We start from the raw sequence: 20802 nt of genomic DNA, 5'->3' as shown, positions 1-20802 counted from the left end.
TCAATCAGGGCTATGCTATGCTAACTTGTTCACAGTAAAGTACAACAATAGCTGGAATAAAGTTACATACACATATTTTCTGAACTCACCAGGTAGTTCAATTTCCTCGCTTTCTTTTCTCCAAGCAATGTCCAGTTTTGTCTGGTTTTTCTATAAATATGAAGTAGTAGTCCAACACAACTCTGGGCGCCAACCGGCGCTAATGACAACAGTGGAACCGGATGTGCATGGAAGCTAGCTGCTGAGAAGCGCGAGTGAAGATAAATCAATATTGTAATCTCAAAAACTAAAGTAGAAAGCTAATTTAATAAAGGCAGTTAACTCTGAGCTCCTCCTGCGGGTAAACGGCCTTGTCAGAGTATAATCCAGACCGATTACGGGTGTTTATTTGTCCAAAAGCTGTAGCGCTGCTCCCTCTTTCACTTTCGGCTCTTTCTTCTACACTTCCCCGTAGTTTAGCAGCTCTCCATTGGCCAGCAGCATGTCACTCCCCCGCTCTGCCTGGTCCTCACCAAACAACGCTCTGAAGCTGTCGGTGACACCCAGAAAATCTCACCGCTGTCAGGATTTCGCAACATAGCATCACGCAAATTTCTTGCTCAAGTAAAAAAATCTGAACCCGAGTGAACCTGCAAATGCCGCATCAAACGCATCTTCAGCACCGCCCGGACCGAATTCGCAGGAATTTGCATCTTTGCATTGACTTTGTATGTAATCAAGCCGCCCAAAATTTGCTTTCAGTGTGAACACAGCATAATGCTGTGTTGAGAATGATGCCTAGAATGATCTAATGTGACTTCACCCCAAAGATAATGCAGACAAGTTTGCTCAAATAATGGCTGGGACAACGCTGTTCTCCTAAAACGTCCATATGCAAACCTGCACCCTTGGTAACCTCCAGTAAAATCACAAGTTGTTTTTTTTTGTATAGATTAAAGAATTTAGATATAATGTTTTAATTAGTGAGCTTTAGAGGCACTGGTAGATCGATTTTGTTATTTTCCAGTCTTATGCTAAGCTAAGCTAACTGGCTGTAGCTTCATACTTAACATATAGATACAAGAGTGGTGTCGATCTCCTCAACCAACTCTCGGCAAGAAAGCAAATGAGCATATTTTCCAAAATGTTGAATCATCACAGACACTTTCATATTTTACCCCTGCCCATCTGTAATGAATGTCTTCGTACACCTTACACCCTACCTAAAACAAGCTGGACAACCTCTCCTATTCTCCTCTCTTTGTTCTCACCTTTGTCCTGCTTCTGTTTAAAACATAAAAACTGCATCTTCATTGATTAATGCCAGATTTCGCTCTCCTCATCTTATATTTTTCATGTGGGTGCCCTAACTACGCACCTACCAGCTTCATGACAGTCAGACTGCTCATCACCCACGCCAATAACGATTTTGGAAAAGCAGGATTTAATCCCTTATTGCTCCGTGGCTTGTATGGGTTGAGTATTTCACTCTTGACTAGAGGGCAACCTGTTTTTTTTTTAGTTGTTTTGTGTTTCTGCGACATGCATCAAAACATCAGACCTATGCAACAAATGGTTCCAGTTATTTTCAGCATCTGTGTAAATCCAATAAGAATCACGCCAATGGCAGATGGCTGCATTCCCATATGCAGTGAAAATCCCATTTTGATCTCATCTTTTGAAGACAGATAAAAAGAAAGGTCAAAAGGTTATGATGCATCCTTCCAAATGGGTTTGAAATGGATTACTATCGCTGTGAAAGTAAATACTGGGACAGATGTTGTCTATTTCTCTAAAAACAACACTTGCTGAACTCTGAAACTTTGTCTGTGTCCTGAGAGGCGGTTTAGCATTTGTTAGCATAGTCTTTGACAAAATCCTGCGCCTTTCATTCACAACTGCGACAAATGAAATGATTACATCTGAATCCCACCGGGTCACAAAGTCTGATTTCCCGCGCCTGTGTGTGTACAGAGTCAGACATGAGTTTGTGGTTGTTGCTCTAAGCCAACAGCATCTGGCCCATTGTCTGCTTCCACGCCTGGCTGCCTGATTAGCTGCTACACTATTCCAATGCTAGGCAGAAAGAATTAGCTGTTTGTGTGTGTGTGTGTGTGTGTGTGTGTGTGTGTGTGTATGTTTGTGAAAGAAAGAATGAGTGAGTGTATGAGTAAGTGAGTGAATGTGTTTGCCATGACATAATTTCTGTGTGTGTGTGTGTGTGTCTGCTACTGTGTATTTATGTGTGAGTGTGGGTGGGCGTATAAAATCAAGTTCCTGGGAGTCTGCAGCTAAAATTATAAAAATTACACAATACATCACAGATGGCAGGCTGGGTGCAGAATAACACACACACACACACACACACACACACTTGGGAGGGATGCAATAAGTCTTCAGAGGTCTTGTTCATAAATGCTTTGATCTAATGTGTCTGTATGTGTGTGCTCAATATATTGCCATTCCTACACAGAATTTCTTGCTTTCATCCAAGGAATGACACACATGTGCGTAGTACATGCACATACACACACACACACACACACACACACACACACTTTGAACAAAATCACTGTAAGATTGTCCTCCAACTATTTTGACTTCCTGTAGTTCAAAAACATAATACACCATGCATGAGTGGAAAGGCCGGTATGAGGAACTGGTGTCGACGTTTCACAGCAGCCATCACACTGTGTGACTGACACAGGTCAGCTTGATATCAAAAGCAGCACGAGGCTCAGCTGGATGTGCCGTGCTCACAGTGAACTCTAGACTCATGTAGGAGGAAATATGTTTCATCAGTGTGGAGGTGAACCCTGTCGGCCACTGCCAGAGCTCGAAGGTCAGATATGACACAGTGGGGACCTGCCTGTATTCTCTGCCCTCAGTATCTGTCATGTCACTACTGGTAAGTAATCCATATACAATACTGTATTGTATCATACTCTTAAGATCACTACACTGCAAGGGACAAATATAAAATGCTGCAAAAGGGGGCCAGCATCACTTCTCATCTACAATTACAGTGTTGTTTATGCAATGTTTATGTTTTTGGCAAAATAATCATTATATTCAGAATATGATGTTGGCAATAGGGCTGAAATAAGAATTGATAAGGATATATTCTGAAATTGATATTTGCCAGTATCATGACATAGCAAATATATATGCAAAATAACCTAAGTAATAAACCGTATTCTATTATTTTTCATACATCTCACCGAACACCTTTTATGAGCAAAACCAAAGCTTCAGTAACTAAATTTTACAAAAAGTGATAATGACGTCTAAACAATGAGCCATACAAACCCGTGATCATAGTTGTAATAATCTTGTGTGTAGTAGTCCTGACCGGGGTCGATGCCAGATTCCATTGATAACTCCTGTTAGATTGACAGACAATTATTAGAAGCTTCCCACACGCAGACACAGATACATACCTACTACATTTACAGAAATGTATCTGTAGAAATACACACTCATATATGCATACCTATTTAAAACACATCCCTCATAAGAAATTGTACTCTTTAACCCCTGATTACATGGACTGCTCTTAAAAAAACCCACCACACACTCAAGCAGAAGCACACACGGGGAGTTAAAGACGATTTCAGAAAAGAGAGACAGAGTACCTCTGGTCTGAGCAGAGAAGGTCGGAGAAGTTGTTGTGTCTGCCAGAGGGAAAGAAAAGTGGCGAATGACAAGACATACTGTATGGAAGAAGTTCGGAGCTCACCCCCAAAACAGTATAAATCAACACCTGATGTTCCTCATCCAATATCGCTTGAAAGCAGATGATCCTGTCCAGGCATTTGTTTATATTTGGTGTTGTCAATCAGTTTTGTTGGATCAGGTATTAAATTTTTTCCCCCCCAGAGTGAACACCAAATGAAATATTTCCAAGTTTTAAAATGTGTATCCTGTCAAACACAGCTATTTGTGCAAATGGACTGTTTATTATACAACAACACAACCACTGTTGTACATATTGAACAACATCTGGTAAAATTTGTTTTCTTGCATGTCTATATACTGTTTTGGAATACAGATAATTCTGTATCTCCAACTTTATGGATTTTAAAAAGATTTGGCTGACTTCCTTTATCGGTGTCTTTTTTACATTTTAATATGTGCCATCAATGGACTGCAGAGGTCTTCAAACGAGACAGTCAATTATGTAGATACAACAAGTTGTAAATACAAGGCACTGATTACACGCTGCTCCGTCTTGATTACATCAAATGGAAAAGAGTAAAAAGAGCAGACAACAATGAAGGACACCACTAAGCATCAGAGGAAAAGAAAAGTGAATAACACATGCAGCTATAGGGCGTGCACACAGTGAACGACACCTACCTCGTGTTGACCGTATCCACGCCTAGAAGATCAAAGACAAAAACAGAAAGACCTCTAACCAACATTACCAAGAAAGTCTGTCATTTAACATATTCCTCCTGAAGTAGACATGTTTTAATACATGTCAGCACTTTGCTGTGCATTTTCCTTACTGCAGAGGAAATGGGATGTTTCAATCAAGACCCAAATGGAAGTAACTGGAAATATATCACATTTTACAGTTTCCAAGAAGATGAGATGTGTATGAGTGTATGTATGCAAGTGTGTGTGTGTGTGTTTTGAGATAAATGGAGAGACAGGGAGGGCTATCTAAGAGAGAAAGAGACTAAAGGACAACACAAAATGAGAAAGTTGAGAAAATACAGTATAGTCCCGCACTTTCATTTACTGTTTATTTTGTTGTCTTATTCTGGTAAATATTCTGATTATAGCTTCATAAATATTTAATAATCACAACCCAAATGAGCTCATTCTATTGTTGAGAAAACCGTAGATGGGGTATGTCAACATTAGCCACAACAATAATGAACACATTTTTCAATTACCATGTAAAATACTAGTTTAATAGGAGGCATGTTTTATTTATGAGCACAGGACTATTTATTATCAGGACAGATACACACAACACATGCATGTGTAATGTAAAATCGGTGCACGTAAACTGACTGTTTAGCATAAATACAGTACTGCACTGGTACAGCACATACTCTTCGCTTCAACAACAACAGATATCTGTTATTTGTTGAAGTTTAGCAGCACTGTAGCATGTCTAAAATTTAGCTCTGAATTTTAATACATTTATGAGAATTAATACCCAATAATGAATTTAATATTCAAATATATATTAATCCATAAAAAGCTTCCGTTTAAAAAGGGCACCACCGGAGTTGTGACTATCCTAGAGTCTCCGGACCTCTAGGTAGCTTTTAATAATTATACAATTATTACTAGTGATCAGTTAGTTAATAATCGCTAAATTATCTTAAATCTATCAGTCAGTCTCATATCTAAAGGGTCAATTCTCTTGGCAGGGACGTGGAATAGTCAACACACACAGTTCCTTGATTACAGTGAATTTATTAACTAACTAAAGCGATATAAAAGGGTGGTTGAATACATCAGGGAAAATAAACAATGGCTGAACAATGAGAAATGGAGGTTCAATTGTGGGAAGCATTTGACTCATACAGCAGAGGAGAACTAATGAAAGTAAGCTATGAGTTTAGGAGTTAAAAAGACAATATTAACACTATGGGACATCCCTGACCACAGAATGCTTTGTTTGGTCTTACTACTTGTCGGCGGCCTGCTTTGGCCTGTTACAGGGGTCCCACACTAGCTGCCCGATCCTGGTTTTTTGCTAGGGTTTCTCCGTGTCTAAAGAGAAAAATCTCAAGGGTTGGCCATCCTCCGTCTGGTAATTCGGTTGTTTCCAGGTGTCCTTCGTTGCCGCTGGCGAGACCACGTGGCTTGGTCTGACCTCGGTGAAGTTGGCTCGATGAAAAAGCTTAAAAGGGAACTTGGTCGTTCCTGAATTAGACCAGTGTAACTTAACGGACTGATAACTTTAACAAAACAAAAGAAAGAAAGAAAATAAAAACAAACTGAGGGGCAAATTGATGTCGCGGCACTTTGCGTGTGTAGCTTCAAGCGAAACAAAGGCTTTGTTGCGCTGGTCGAACTCTTGTTGCCGGGAGAGGCACGCCGGACGCGTGCCGAAGTGTCCAGAGAGCAGAGCGGAAGACCAGAGCACGAGGAGAAGAAAAGAGCAGAGAAGAGAGGAGAGAGCGAACGACGTCGCGTGTCGCTCTTTTGTTGTCTGGGTCGTGATCTTAGGAGGGCAGATCTTTGTTCCCGAGGGATCGTTTCCGGCTTCCCGAGGGACTGCCTTTCTAAACTTTAATGTCTAAAAAGAAAAGAAAATCTATTTGCGCGTATTATAATCAAATATTTTCCACAATTAAACCTCAGTGGTCAAACCGTTCTAAGTTAAGCATTTGGTAACAGGAAACAATTGTCACATTATTGGTCATGACATTTATACATTAACGGCATTTCCGACGATGGTATGTAATACTTATTTCGTCCACTTGGGGGAGATCAGGTTACATGAGGAAAGCTTAGATTAATCCAAAACAACCTTTCCTTAGGAAATGGGGAATTTAGTTATTTAGCCTTAAATTCAAGCTGGCGATTAAGAGTATAGTATGACATTTCTTTATCATCATTTCTAAAGGAATTGTGTGAGAAAGTATTGTGAACAAGCATTCGTTACACATAAGATGAAGGAGTGTCCTTAATCTTGCTGAAAATAAAAACACTGCAAAAGTAACTTATTTAGATTCTTTTCAGCACTACTATCAACAACAGATAGCAGTTAATACTTTGGGTCTTTGGGGACTGCAGTCTTTGTTTATTTAAAGTTCGGCTGTCCTGGATTATGTCACATTTAGGCGTAAAAGGGGGTATCCCTTTGATGGGGTAATGAAACACAAAGCAAGGTCAGTTGCCACGGTTACATGTGTGGGAGGGGGCAGTTTAGGATTTCCTGCCCCCCTCTAAGGAGAGTTCCGATAGGCTGTTTGTAATCTCTGGTTAATTTTCCTTTTGTCAGTTTAACAGTCAGGCACCGCGTTATCGGGCTTCGGAATCAAAAAGGTGCCAGTTTTACGATCAACTGCTCATGAATAGCACTTAGAGAAAGCAACTTTTCCACCCCCCTTCCGTTGGGGTCTCCTCAGCAGTCTGTTGAAAGTTGATCTTTAACCCTCCTGCTCCTCTCTGGGAGAGGAAAAGAGGAATTTGGAGTAGCTCCAAATTGATTTAATATAAAATGCACAAATCCACACTGTTGTCCCACTACAGCACGTAGCAATCAAAACAACCCTGAGCAATGTGGTGTATGGTTGCACAGCTGGTCAGTATGGAAATACTTTACCAAACCTTTCATTTGGTAAATAACATTCTTAGTATATTAGAGGGAGGCCTGAAATCGTCTTGAAGGCCAAATCTGGTCACCAGGTCAGTAAATCGAGACTCCTGTTAGTAATTTATATTTTCAATTATTACAAATGAGTTTGGAAGATCAATATTTTTAGGGCTAATATAGACAATCCTAACAGAATATCATTATTAATTGAGATTTTACGCATTACACCATTGAGGTAGGATAGCTTTCACAGGCAGAGAACAAAATCATTACTGGAGCGTCTCCAAAATTGTATTCCTATTCATTTCAGTTATTATCAGAAATGTCTATGGATAGCATGGCTCCTTCACCAGAAATCTCCAGTATGCTTTGAATAACCAGTAAAGTGATCTAACATTTCTTTCTAAACATTTGACCATTTCCTATGAGACAGGCGTCTGGCTGATTTTCCCAAACCCTGAAGGCAATCCTTTGCTTATGTTGTGTGTGATTACTCTTGGCTTAGTTTGACATCAAGTGAAGACAGAAAATCAAACCAAGTCCAAAGAAGATGCTCTCATGTACTTATCAGAGGGGCGTAATTATGTCAATTAAGCTGTCTGCATTACATTTTAATTATTATATTCCTGTTACATGATGTGTGGAAACGTTTTACCCTGATAACAAAGTGTAAGTCACACCCTCAGCTTCTGTGTGTTATACTCTGTAAACATTGTCCTAATAAAGTATAGAATAGTTTGACATATTTGGAAATATACTTTTTTGCTTTCTTGCTTGAAGTTACATAAAATTGATACCAGTACTGTATCTGTAGGCCAAGTATGGAGCTAAAGCCAGCTGGCTGTTAGCTTAGTAGCATAAAGACTGGAATCAGGGGGGAAACAGCTACCCTGGCTCTGTCCAAAGGTAAGAAAATCAAAACCCTACAAGCATGTCTTAAGTTTAGTAATAAACATGTTATAACTTTTTTCCATACAAACACCAAAATGTAAAAGACAAGTTGTGGTTTTACGTGCAACCGTTTCTCCTATTGCTTCCACTCCTTATGCTAAGCTAATTCTCCACTGGCTGTATATTGCTTCATAATAGCCTTACAGACAAGAGTGGCACCATACGTACCCAACTCACATCAAGAAATTGATTGAGTGTTTCTCCCAAAATGCTGAACAATTCCTTTAAGATAATTTCCTCTTGATTGATTTTAATACACTTTGTGGGAAAATAATAAACTCTGACAATTCATTTCACCACATATCAGACTGGGTGCACCCAGCAGCCAAGTTGATGATAGTATGAACAAATGAGCTTGATAACGTTTACAGTACTGTGAAATGAAAGGGGAAAAACTGCAAACAAATACAATAGGACAAAGAGAGATGGAGAGAAACGGTGAGATATTGTAAGACACAAACTTTAAAGAATGAGGGAAAAACAATGAGACAAAAGCCAAAGGGAAAAATACAAATAAATGAATAGCAAAATAAGAAAAACTGCCAAAAACCTCTCTGTCCATGCGTCTTAACTATGTTTCCGGCAGGATGTACTGTCATGTGAAACCAAGGTAATGAGCTGATCAAATGAAGATATATCACAGAACAACAAATGGTGACTTTTAGAGGACACAAAAGATTCTCCTTTCTGTTAGAAATTAGAGTGCAAACACACACAGGCACGCGCGCACACACACACACACACACACACACACACACACACACACACACACACACAAATGCAATGAGCATTTCATTAAATACATTCAGATGAGAATATAATTGTGCCTCTTAACACACAAACAGACACAGATGCAGACTTCAAGGAGAAATTGTGCTCCCTTCAGAATCAAAATGCAGTTTTGAATGAATGAGAGTGCTTCAAAAAAAGAAGATTATTTGGTTAAATAAAGGCATGGAAGGAAGTATGGGTAGATTTGATGGACATATCAGTGGATGAATAGAAAAGGCTGAATGGGTGAATAAACGGAGGGATAAATGGAAGGAATACATAGACGAAAAGGTTGTTTTTTGGGTGATCTACAGGTTAGAAGGAAATAGCCCCTTTCACCATCACTGTGTGTGTGTGTGTTTGTGTGTTTATACTCTCCAGATTATAGCTGCCAGCAGTCATGTGCCCAGCCTTGTGTGATGCGTAGTCTGTGCTTGTGTCTGTGGAGACAAGTCTATCTGTGTTTCCTTGTTGCTGTGAGAGACCACATTATTAGGTGCTCTGGAGACAAACACACACAAAAAGCTATTTGATCTCCGTCACACACACACACACACACACACACACACCTGACATAATTGACTCTCACTATTTGTGTCCTCCCCACCTTGTTTCACAGTACGTAAGAGAAACAGAAAGACAGGAGAGAAATATTATTAGCTCTTAAAGAAAAGACTCATACTACAACACCCAATAACAGTGTTCTCTTGTCTTTTCTATTTTCTTCCTACATTTTATCTCTCACGTCTCTCCCATAAAGCTACTGTAGCTCCCTCGCCCTTTGCACTGTTACCACTCATTTGTTACTCCCTTTTTCTCCCACTCTCTCTGCTTATTTCAGCCTTCTCTCTCTCCACAACCCTTTTTCTCACATTTCACATCTCTCAATGATATTGCGTGTTCTGTACACAATAATGTCAAAAGTAACTCTTCATGTTCACAGAATAAACCTATTTGAAGGAGGGTAAACCCTCAGTATGTAAAGAAGGTGCTCCTTTTGTGTTGTAAAATGTGGCCAGGACCGTTGGAGACAAACCAGCTGTGTTCCAGCTTCAAACAGCTTTATCACTTATGATATATAATCTAAGGTTAAAATTTCTTGTCTAAGCAGATTTATACCAACAAAACTCCCACAATATTCTTATAGATATTTAGTTGCTTCTCATACCCAGAGGACATGGCCCAGTGACCAAACAATTGTGGTTTATTACAACTCTTATTTTCTCATTTCTATTATGGTAACACTCACCAAATGGGATCTGGGATCATGATGACATCGCTAAAACGGCTAAGTCCGGTTTTCAAACAAGACTAAAAAATTACAGCCATGCTAGAGGCTCTGTGAGGCTGTACTCTGACACAGTGCTTGGAGCTAAACATGCTAACTCACAGACACAATGCTAACATGTTGATATCTAGTTGATTTAATGTTTACCATGTTAACCACCACAACACAAAATCCAGCTGAGGATGACGGAAATGTCATTAGTTTTGCAGAAATAAGAAGTATAGAAGTATTTGACAAATTAAAATTTGGACCATACAGTGGTGCTAGATGACAAGTCAGGGAATTACAGCAGTTTATCCATATTATGGAAATCACTTTACTAAGAAGTCAAACTGAAAGTGGGCACATTGGAAATGCTGATGATAATTCATCTTTGCACAGAAAAACTACAGTTAATACAGCAGGTCAAAGCCATATGTAACACACATCGCTATTTGCCGCTTCAATGACCACATTTCTCATGATATTCTCTGTAGCGAGGATCAAACCTGTGACTTGTACAATTATACAACAGCCGCTCTCTTGCTACATCTCCGTTTCACAATTCAGTTTCAATTAAATGCAGTCTGCTTTGCTGAATGTTTTAAACAATACATATTCCCAAAGATGTCTGTTCTTTAGCAAAAGCACACAATAAGAACTGAAAAAGAGAAATCAGAATCTGTCCGCGAGATACGCTGAGCGTGTGCAATGACATGCAACACACCGAGGTTGAAAGCTAATCTTAACATAAAACATTTCCAACCCAGTCAGCTGAAACAGAAACACTGCCTGCAACCTCTTTAATGCAGTTCTGTGTTTTTCACACTCCTGTTTATGCCCTACATCATTTGTGTTTGGCCTTTTATAAATGAACAACTTAACAACACATGGTTTATAGCTTGATCTTGATATTGTGTATGTAAGAAGAGAAACACATCGCAGAAAAATTGCAAGCGCTGTGTGTGTGTGTGTCTAAACCAGCTGATTCTGTCCTGAAACAACAGCTCTTTTGATTCCACTGGAGAAAAGATCCATCAAGGTGTGTGTGTGTGTGTGTGTGTGTGTTTGGTATCTGACAGTGTAAATCCTCTCATAATGTCATCACTTGATAAACACAAGATCAGGGTTTGTTTTATTTGGCCGTGCTTTTCATGATTTGATCCAATCATCATCAATTGCCCAGATACGATCATCTGTGACATGCTGGTCTTGCAAAATAGATGTGATTCTGTCACTTCATGATGGCAATATCTGTCTGGAGTCAACTTGTTGAAACCCTGTTAACGGATGGCAGTGAAATCCGCTGCTGACAGAGCTATATCCACAGGCTTTGGTTCCACATCACAAGTGAAACGACTTGTGATGCTTGCAAGTACATTTTAGAGATTTTTAAGGTAATGTCAGGGCTTCAAAGGTTGCCATGTCTTTCCATATCTGGTTAACTGAATGGACATATCAATCCTTTTTCTGTTTAACCATTACAGGTATTTCATCAAAGAAAAGGGAAGGAACAGACATATCTAACAAAGAGTTGACAGATGACATTTCTGAATCACTTTTTAATCTCACCCAGTAGGGAGTCATTTATTTATATCCTTTAACTGCGATGGGAAAACATTTATATATCAAAGAGAAAGAGCCAAATCTGAACATACATGAAAGTGAAATATACTTTGTAGAGGTCTGCCTGTGCATTTATGATTTATGTTGTTTTTTTTTCTGAGAAGGCAGAAATGTATGTCAAAACATGTAGCAAAAAGTCCATAGTGCCACCTGATCTGCAATACTATAGTTTTTATCACTTTTTTCTTTCTAAAATTATGCTGACATTTTGTTTGGCTAAAAATGTTCTCAAGGCAATTTCCCTGCCTGGAACAGCAAAGTATAATTATTTATATATATAAATAAAATATATATATTTTCAAAGGTAGACATTGGTTCTACAATTAACCCCTTGGGATTTTGGGATGAGTGAAACATCTCCAAATGTATAAATCCAGTAACTATTATTCATTTTGTGGCTACGTGACCTTATAAATCACAGTATCTCATATCTGAGGTGAGCGAAACATTGTATTTCCTCATTAATATGCCACGAATGTAGGAGGCTGTGTACATAACTCCCTCTGCATACATTTCTGGCACAATTCCAGCAAGTAAAAAAAACAACTCCACAGATGCCGTCATTGTCACTCAGTAGATGCTACACTTCGCACATGCCCATAGATAGCACTGCTGCTTCACTTCTGCTCCTCCCTGAGGCATTTGCTAGGGGGAAACAAGTGCTGTAAACATGCAGGACAAATGTACATAATTGGAGTTTCTATCTTGGTACCTGTATCAAGCACTAATGTTAAAGTGACACGGGACTAGGGGCTATTTGGTTCAAACTAGGATTAATTACTACAGTAGCTACCAGTATAGGTTAGTGTAAGGGGGTAATTTTGAAATGGTTATGGTTCCAGCACTATTTTTCAAAGTGATTTCAACTTTTTGTCAAATAAAAATGGTCTTGGATACTCTTAGTTAGCCCCACATATTTTATTGAGCAAAATGTTGTGATGTCCATGGCCTTTATGTATTTTTCAAAAAAAAAATTCCCCAAAGTACCCGCACATGGATTTTAACGAAGGAAACCTTGGGTAAAAGAAACAGAACCCTCTAAAAAAATCATCATAACAATTTAGCATGTATTGTGAATAAAAATATTACTCTACATAAATGTTTTAGACTTGTTTTTTTGTTTTGTTTTTTACTGTAGCTATGCATCTACCTACTCATTAACATTTTTCATGTTCATTCACATGACCTTGTAGAACATTAAAAGACAATGCAGGACAGTTGTGGATACACAGACAATGTGGGAAAAAGATACAATTACGTAAAGATATAATGAAAATTGGATTTTATAGAAGACAGACTGAGAACAACAAAACAGAAAAGACTGTGCGCAAATGTTTTACAGCTAAGAATCAAAATAGGGAACTTGAGACAAAAGTCTCTTTATAAAAATATGAAAAATATGAAATACCAACTAAATGAGTATATGACAAAAATGGAGCAGACACAAAATGACAAAAGATAACCGCCACTTTGAAAGAAAATGTTACTTTCACCATGTCTGTGTTTGCAATTTGAAGCAAGTGTTAGATCCGGAGTTAGCTAGTTTTCAACACATGTTGGTGATCAATAAGTATTGATATAAAAAGATCGACCCTGTCTTCTAGAAATTACATTTATATACAACTATTAAAACGTAACGTCCTGGCAGGATAACACCTTCTATTAACATCTTGAGGGAATGTTGTTCTTTCACTTAAAGTCACAGTCATGTTGATACTGCACTGAATGCATCATTAAAACACATTTTTTTATTTTTCGCCAATATATCCCAACCCAGGTTGGCAGGTTTAATATTGTTCTCTCTTTAGATTTTCCTTTTCACACCCACTAAATTTACAATCTACAAACTAGTTTAGACCTGCAGAGGTTGTGTGTTAAAGCCACCACAAGAGGGTAATTAGCTTCTCACAACAGCAAGTGACCCCATCAACAATCATGTGTCTTCGACTGATTATAATTCGTTGTTGATAAAAATGTCAACAACTTGCCATGGATATACAACGTTAATGACAGTAGTCAAGCTGAAAGTTAACAGGAGACATTTTGTAATTATTTAATTTCACTGCTCCCATCTGCAGTTTTAAGCCCATTTTCCTCAGTGTTATTTAAAACATAAGTCGTGTAAATACCGTTTGTGGGGAAACTAAAGTAATGGCAAGTGGCAGATAACGTGTTGGCCCTCCAAATAACTGCTGCGGTGTTGGGGTGTGAAGCTGCCTTTTCAATTCATCCTAGGTTCACTGAAATGGGGACACAAATTGAAAAATGGACTTAACCTCTTCACCTGATTATCATTTCCTCCTCGTCCGTCACCACTCCTTTAATCCTTCTCTCTTCTTGTAACAGTCAAAGAGAAATAGTGCGGAATACAGCAACAGAAAGAGAGTAGAAGCCCTTTTGGGCTTCTTTCCAGTTTTTACATGACTGAATTTATTAGGGCTATGCAAGACGTGACCTTTTCTGCAGTTTCAACTTCCTCCCTTCTTTTTTTCTGTTCAACAAGTACCATCATTTGAGAAAACAAACATTTTTCTTCTTCATCTTCTGCCCATCGAGTTTATATTAGTCCTAGTTCTTTCTTTTCTTTTTATGTAGAAAACAGGAAGTCATGTTGGAAGAGCATAGCTGCAGCAAGGTAAAAATCACCAAATCATCACAGCATCCCACTGAGCTATTTTGAGCATCAGTCCCTTGACAGCTCCTTGGCAACTACGCAACAATGTTAAGAAATCCCCCTCTGTGTGTTTTCCATATCATAAAGGCAAAAGCTATAGCATTGTAGACTGAGAGGGGAATCGTTTCTCAAGCTCTTCCACAATGGAGTTCATGTTTGGGTTGGGCTGAATTTGTGGCGGTGGATGTGGAGGTTCCTCTCCTCCTCCTTCCACTCCTTCTGCTCCTTCATTACCTCCCTCTCCTCCACCCCCTCCTCCTAATGCTAATGCATCCAAAGAGTCGAGGGAATCAAGAGAATCCATGGAGGCGCGGCTCTTCAGGACCTTTTTTAGCGGGATCTGCTTCGTATCTATCTGACTTAACATGTTGGCCACCGACTTCTCAATGTCCGCAATGTTTTGGATGTTCTTTAAGATTCCTTTCAGCTCTTTACGGGGAGGTTCGGGCTCTATGGGAAGGGGTGGCGGCGGAGGCCGTAGGGACACGGGCCGCAGGGCTGGTACATCTGCGAGTGATGGGAGGACAAAGGTGGATGGACGCAGGAGAGAGGGTGACAAAGGGGGAGGGAGAGGTGGAGGTGGGGGAGGTAGAGGAGGTGTTAGAGGAAGAGGAGGAGGAGGAGGATGCTTTTCAGTCTGACTGGAGTGAGATGAAGCAGGGGGAAGAGGAGGAGGGGAGGAAGGGTGGTGTGGAGGAGGAGATGAAGGAGGGGGAGGAGGAGATGAAGGAGGGGGAGGAGCAGAAGTGGGAGGGGGAGGTGGTGGGGTTGGAGGTGGTGGTGGCGGTGGAGGAGTTGATGGAGGATCAGGTATAACCTCTAAATGGACCTGAAGTCTTTCGTCCCCACCTGTTAAATTTGCCCCAAAGCGCCGCAGCACTGGAGGAGTTGGCTTGTGGCTTGGGGGCGGGGTCCCTCCATCACTTAGCGTGACAACGATACTTGGGGGTCCCTCTTTAACCTGAGCAGTTGGCATACTGTGGGTGGGAGTGTCCTTATGACGGAGAGGAGACTCCGGGAAAACAGAAAGTAGGATGTCAGGCGACAAAGACCCTCGTGAGTCTCTGTTTTGCCTTTGCCTCATTTCCTGGAGTGCCTGTTGCTCAAACTGTCTGGCTTGTTCTTTGACTGTCAGCTTGGGTTCCTGATTGGGGCTTCCCATTAAGTCTGAATCCAACCCACGATCAAATCCTGAATCCAGACCCGCATCTTTACTCTCCTTGAATTCGGCCTTTAGAAGCTCCAGCTCCCACTGCACTGGATCCATTACGACTTGTCGTCTTAAAGTGTCATACATCTCTCTTCGATGTAATCTTGATGGGAGAGTCCAGCTGTGTCCAACCCCAGATCCCCATCCACTGTCACTGCCACTGTACCCACCAAATCCCGTATCTCCCCCAGTGGTGCTGAGCCTCAGCCAGGCCTCTCGAAGGCCTTCCCGGGAAGGGGAGAAATTCCCAAGAAGGTCTCTTCTCCTCTGGCTTCTTCCAAGAGTCTCTGGGCTACTCAAAGTCCCATCCTCATGGTAGATGGGATTTTTGATAGTCAGGGGGTTTTCATCTGAGAGAAAGGTGATGTTGGACTCAGACTTGGGCAGGTTGTTGAGCACCCCTCCATTAGCAACGCACTGACGATGGGCAGCAATCGCTCGTGTGGCAAAATCTGAGATCAGGCGTTGCCGGTCGCTTTCATCCAAACTGCCACCACTTCCACCACCGCTGTGGTCTGACCGGCTGGTACATGGATAAAAGAAAAAATGAAGAAAATAAAAAGATGGAATGAAGGCAGAAATAGTAGAATTACAGATAAAATATGAGGGAGAAGAGGGTATAATGAATTACAAAGATGTAATTTCAAGTAAATGTAAATCCAAGTTAAATGAAATGGAAGCGGGAGATTGGGACTGAATGATATTTAAAATGAAAGGGCAGTAATGCACAGAATGGTTAAACAAAATGCTATATAGAGGGGTGACCGACAACAGAGGGATACATAAAGGATGGCAGAAAGGCAGATAAAACCATAGAATATCTGCTAGAGCTGAATGAAATAAAAAGAGACTTCACATGAGATGAATGAGGTGAGAAATAAGAAAAGAAATGGATGAGGGACCTTAAAATTTGTAACAGTATTTTCTTTCTATACCAGAGGAGCAAGAGATGACACACTAAAAAATCATCTTCAAACACAAAGGCAAATGCAAATATATTTTATGTACGCTAAAAGTGGTGTGCTACAAAGACGCCACTGCATCACGACTATAACAATGCCAGATCTGTTGGGGTAGTGATAGACAACTGTGTGTGATGGAGTTCTAAAAGTATACAGATTTCCTTCCAACAAAATTATATCCTCTCTGGTTGAAGGTGCACTTTAAGGTTCAACTTTAACAGAGTCCTAATTCATCATCACAGATCATCCGGAAGTTCAACCAACCTTCAGCAACACACACACTTTGTTCTCTGATCTACCAAAGTACAACTTACAAGAAAAGTAACCACTGACAAGCACGGACACAAACACAAAACTAAAGCAAAAACAATTGTCACAGCATAGTATCACACTAGACACAGATGTGAAGCAATTTTCAGCACCCCACTCACGTTTGTCTGTCAGTCACGGATATAGGTGGATGGATAAGAACAAGAGAAGAAGGACAGATGAATGCATCGGTCAACATGAGAACACGAAATTTAGAGTGATGAAATGATAGGAAAGCATGATGTTAAAATGTTCAAAGCTGTTAAAGCATACAGCTAGTAGAAAAGGGTATATACAGTATGACATAGTAACAACCAAATCAGTAGCAGGACACCGGAATGACACTTGTTCGTTTTCTGCCATGTGACAAAATGTCTTTAGGATGCATTTGTATTTGGGAAGGTTAGATGAGCAAAAATCATGTCATGCTTCATTGTACTGCACTTTTTATGATGCACCTGGCAGATGCATTGTCCATATGAGCTAAACACCTCGCACATTAACACCCTGATATCAGTTGTTGATGTGCTGCATTGCAAAATTACTTTTCATTTAACTTAAAAAAAACATGCTTCATTTTAAAGTGCTGCTAATAATAAGTTAAAGAACACTTCATTTCTCATAGTTAATTGAAAACAGACATTAAAACCCAAGCATGTCAAGAGAACAGCCACAGGTAATTAAAAGGGGAAAAAATGCCTCGAAAATCAGTCTACTGATAATGGATCTTAATTATGAATGTGCAAACTTTTGCACTGCCAGGTTTTATACTCTTTGGGGATTATTTAGTCCCTACAAGATTGCAGTGATACAGAATACACACACGTATTACGCAAGAAATCCCAAACTGCCTGTTTTGCAAACACACACACACACACACACACACACACACACACACACACACACACACACAAAAGACCTTCCCCACCACAATTAAACATGCTCTGCAGCTTATCAATAGAATTAATTATCGCCCGGGGTGGTCTTTATAAATTACAGGCTGCATTTATTTCAATTATCTCATATCCAAGTTCATTTCCGCACCCATTTTTCAGAGGGCTGGTTACTCTCTCTCTCTCTCTACACACACACACACACACACACACACACACACACACACACACACACACACATTTGGAAATCCCTTGTTGTCATTTGGAGATAGTTTTTCCCATCTTGCATATGAATTGCTCTAATGCTAATGGGAGTGGGGAGGCATATCAAGGACAGACAGGAAGCCGGTGATGCATGTAATGCTGATAAGAGTTCCTCTCAACTTCTTCTTAACGCTCCAGAAAGGAATTATAAATGAACTATCTATGTATTGCCTTGAGTGAGTGAGTGAGTAAGTGTGTGTGTGTGTGTGGATTCAGATAAAAGTTAACACATTGTCGCTACATACAGTCACTATTAGACTCTTGATTAACCAAAACAACCAGTATCAAAACGGTACAAATTAGAAAGAAGATAAATTCAACAACATTTGCTTGATGATACAGGGAAACAGGTGAGCTACAGTAAGTGGTGAAGAGAAAATTACTAAACTGCACATTAATAAAGCTACTTTTTGAGGCAGCATAGTAGCACAGTAGATGGGCAGTAATGCCCTTCACCAGTGATGGGAGTTGAGACATCTAGTAGAATGAATAAAAAGTAAAAGTAATTTCACCGTAATCATCAAAAAGCTTATTTATATTGCCTCAATTTACTGGCCAGGGTCCATGGCTTTCTGATTAGCAACACCAGAATATGAAAAAACAGACAAATTACCTGCAAAGAAAACATTCAATAAACTCATATTGCAATCCGCTGCTGAGGCTGATCAAGAAAAAGGTCATTCTTAGAGGATAAATTTGGATATGGAATTGTTCTTTTTTTTTTTTACTATGTTAATAAAATCTTGACGTGAACATGAGGAGCAGCACTCAAAGTGAATATTGTTCTGTGGGCAGAATGTTGACCTTCATTTATCTTTTTTTATAGTGAGGACATTTGTATGCATTACAACACGGAAACTGACAAGGAAAGAGCTGAATGTCGCTGAACTTTGTGAAGCTAAAATTGCAGGGTTTATCTACGACTGTTAATGTATTCAGAAATCAGAGCTCTATTTGGTGTTAGTTTGGTGTGGAGTTACAAGGCCCTGCTTCATTAATCCAAGATTGTGTCGTCTCTACGTACGTCATTTTATTTGGCCACTGCAAAATGTAATATGAAGGGAAGAAAATGTTTCTAGACTACAAAAAAGCTTTGAGGCTACTTTAAGAGACTTTTTAACTCAGCTGATAAATCCTTTCAAGGGCTCCCAGCTTAGGAGTGATTTGGGAAAGTTCAACAGAGCAACTCAAGTGTGGTGAATCAAATTATAATCTGGTCAGTGGGCGTGTTAGAGCTGCTGTCACTGGTCGGTCAAGAAACAAATATCAGCATGCTTCAGTCATACTTCAAAGACAGTTAATTTACTTTAAATTTTCATGACATAATGTTACAAAACTTCACAGACTGAAACATACTGCCATTTTGAGTGTCATTTATCAGTTTGACATGAAACGAGTTCAATTCTTTTAACAATTAATGATTGCAGTGTTTCATTTGGTTTCCCCTACAAATGCTTCATGCTGTATTCTGCACTACTGTGCACTTGAGTTAAGAGGTTTTATTTAGAGATGGATGCTGCAGACAGAGTTTATTGTGATTGAGTGTTGTGTTAAATGACAATAATTTCTGATATGTTGTGTCTGTAGGAATTCCTACTGTTTGTATTAAGATTTTGGGAACTACAAATCATTTGAACTGCATTTCCCAAGAGTCATCATAAGGTGTGGGATTCTCTTGTGTTCAACATTTTCCCTGATGAAGGTCTAGATATCAAAAGCTTGGCCATTAATATTAAGTAAATTTTATTTTAACTGCATTAGTGCTAAGTGTGTACAGCGTCCTTCTTTCTTCTTCCCAGTCCTCTTGCACCTTAGCATTTGGTTATGAGTGTGGTCACCGGTCCTATCCCAAATAGTTTACATTTTACCAAGCGTCAACCTCCATGTCTGAACAGTGAAGCCAATGCCTTACACCTGCATTCTTTCTAATGACCAGAAGGGGGAAACTCCAGTTTTAGCAGAAAGAAGTCCGATTGCATTGGAGTCAATAAAAAAATGACCCCACTTCACACTTGATTAAATCATTAGTTTCAAGTCTTCTTCAATACACCATGTTTATTTTGGAAATTATGGTCCCAATTGACCCTTCGCTAAGCCATACCCCGAATACATAGCTGGCCAATCACAGCGCAGTATAGGACTCGCTTTAACTGAGGTCCAACATTTTCATGGATGCGCTCCATTGACTATAATGCAGTCCGTTTCTAGCCTTTTTTGGCTGTATTTTTCCAAGAAATGGTCAAACGCTGTTCCTGGGGCACTTGTAATAGTTACAGCAGCTACCCAGAGAGGTTGAAAGGAGAAGTACGATTTATTCTCTTTTCAAAACCTAAAACAAATCCAGAAAAATGTTGGCTGTGGATCGTTCCTAATGTAATGTTAGTTAGCTAACGCTAGCTAACTTCCCACTGTATGTAACGTAATAAAGCCCTACTGTTCTGCTTTTTAATGACTGTAATAATGAATAGAGGCCTACCCAGCTTTATAGGAACAGTGTTGATCCTTAATATCGTTGTCTTTTTTCTCAATCGTTGTTTTAATCCTGTTTCTCTCTAGCGAAAATTAACATCCCAGTTAATATCATATTTACTGTGAATTACGGATGCAC

The 20802-nt window shown here is 39.7% G+C and overlaps 1 protein-coding gene across 4 annotated transcripts in view; it reads right to left on the bottom strand.

Annotated features, from left to right (window-relative positions):
- The window catches only part of LOC119916194 (protocadherin-15-like), a 176623-nt gene that overhangs the window by 12567 nt on the left and 143254 nt on the right, over positions 1-20802 (bottom strand). For 2 of the 4 annotated variants that reach the window (XM_038736122.1, XM_038736124.1), the window contains 3 exons: positions 4339-4360; positions 3615-3653; positions 3289-3362 (listed from right to left, as the gene is read on the bottom strand). In XM_038736122.1, the coding sequence (XP_038592050.1) occupies positions 3289-3362; positions 3615-3653; positions 4339-4360 (135 nt within the window). Of the gene's footprint in view, positions 1-3288; positions 3363-3614; positions 3654-4338; positions 4361-12869; positions 16290-20802 lie in introns of those variants that run through there. The other 2 variants (XM_038736123.1, XM_038736125.1) reach the window with 2 other exon arrangements.

Source organism: Micropterus salmoides, unplaced genomic scaffold (genome assembly GCF_014851395.1).
Source record: "Micropterus salmoides isolate LMB-PRFRI ecotype aquatic unplaced genomic scaffold, ASM1485139v1 Ms_hic_scaffold_21, whole genome shotgun sequence".
Classification (NCBI taxonomy): domain Eukaryota; kingdom Metazoa; phylum Chordata; class Actinopteri; order Centrarchiformes; family Centrarchidae; genus Micropterus; species Micropterus salmoides.
This window is presented reverse-complemented; position numbering and strand designations above follow the sequence as displayed.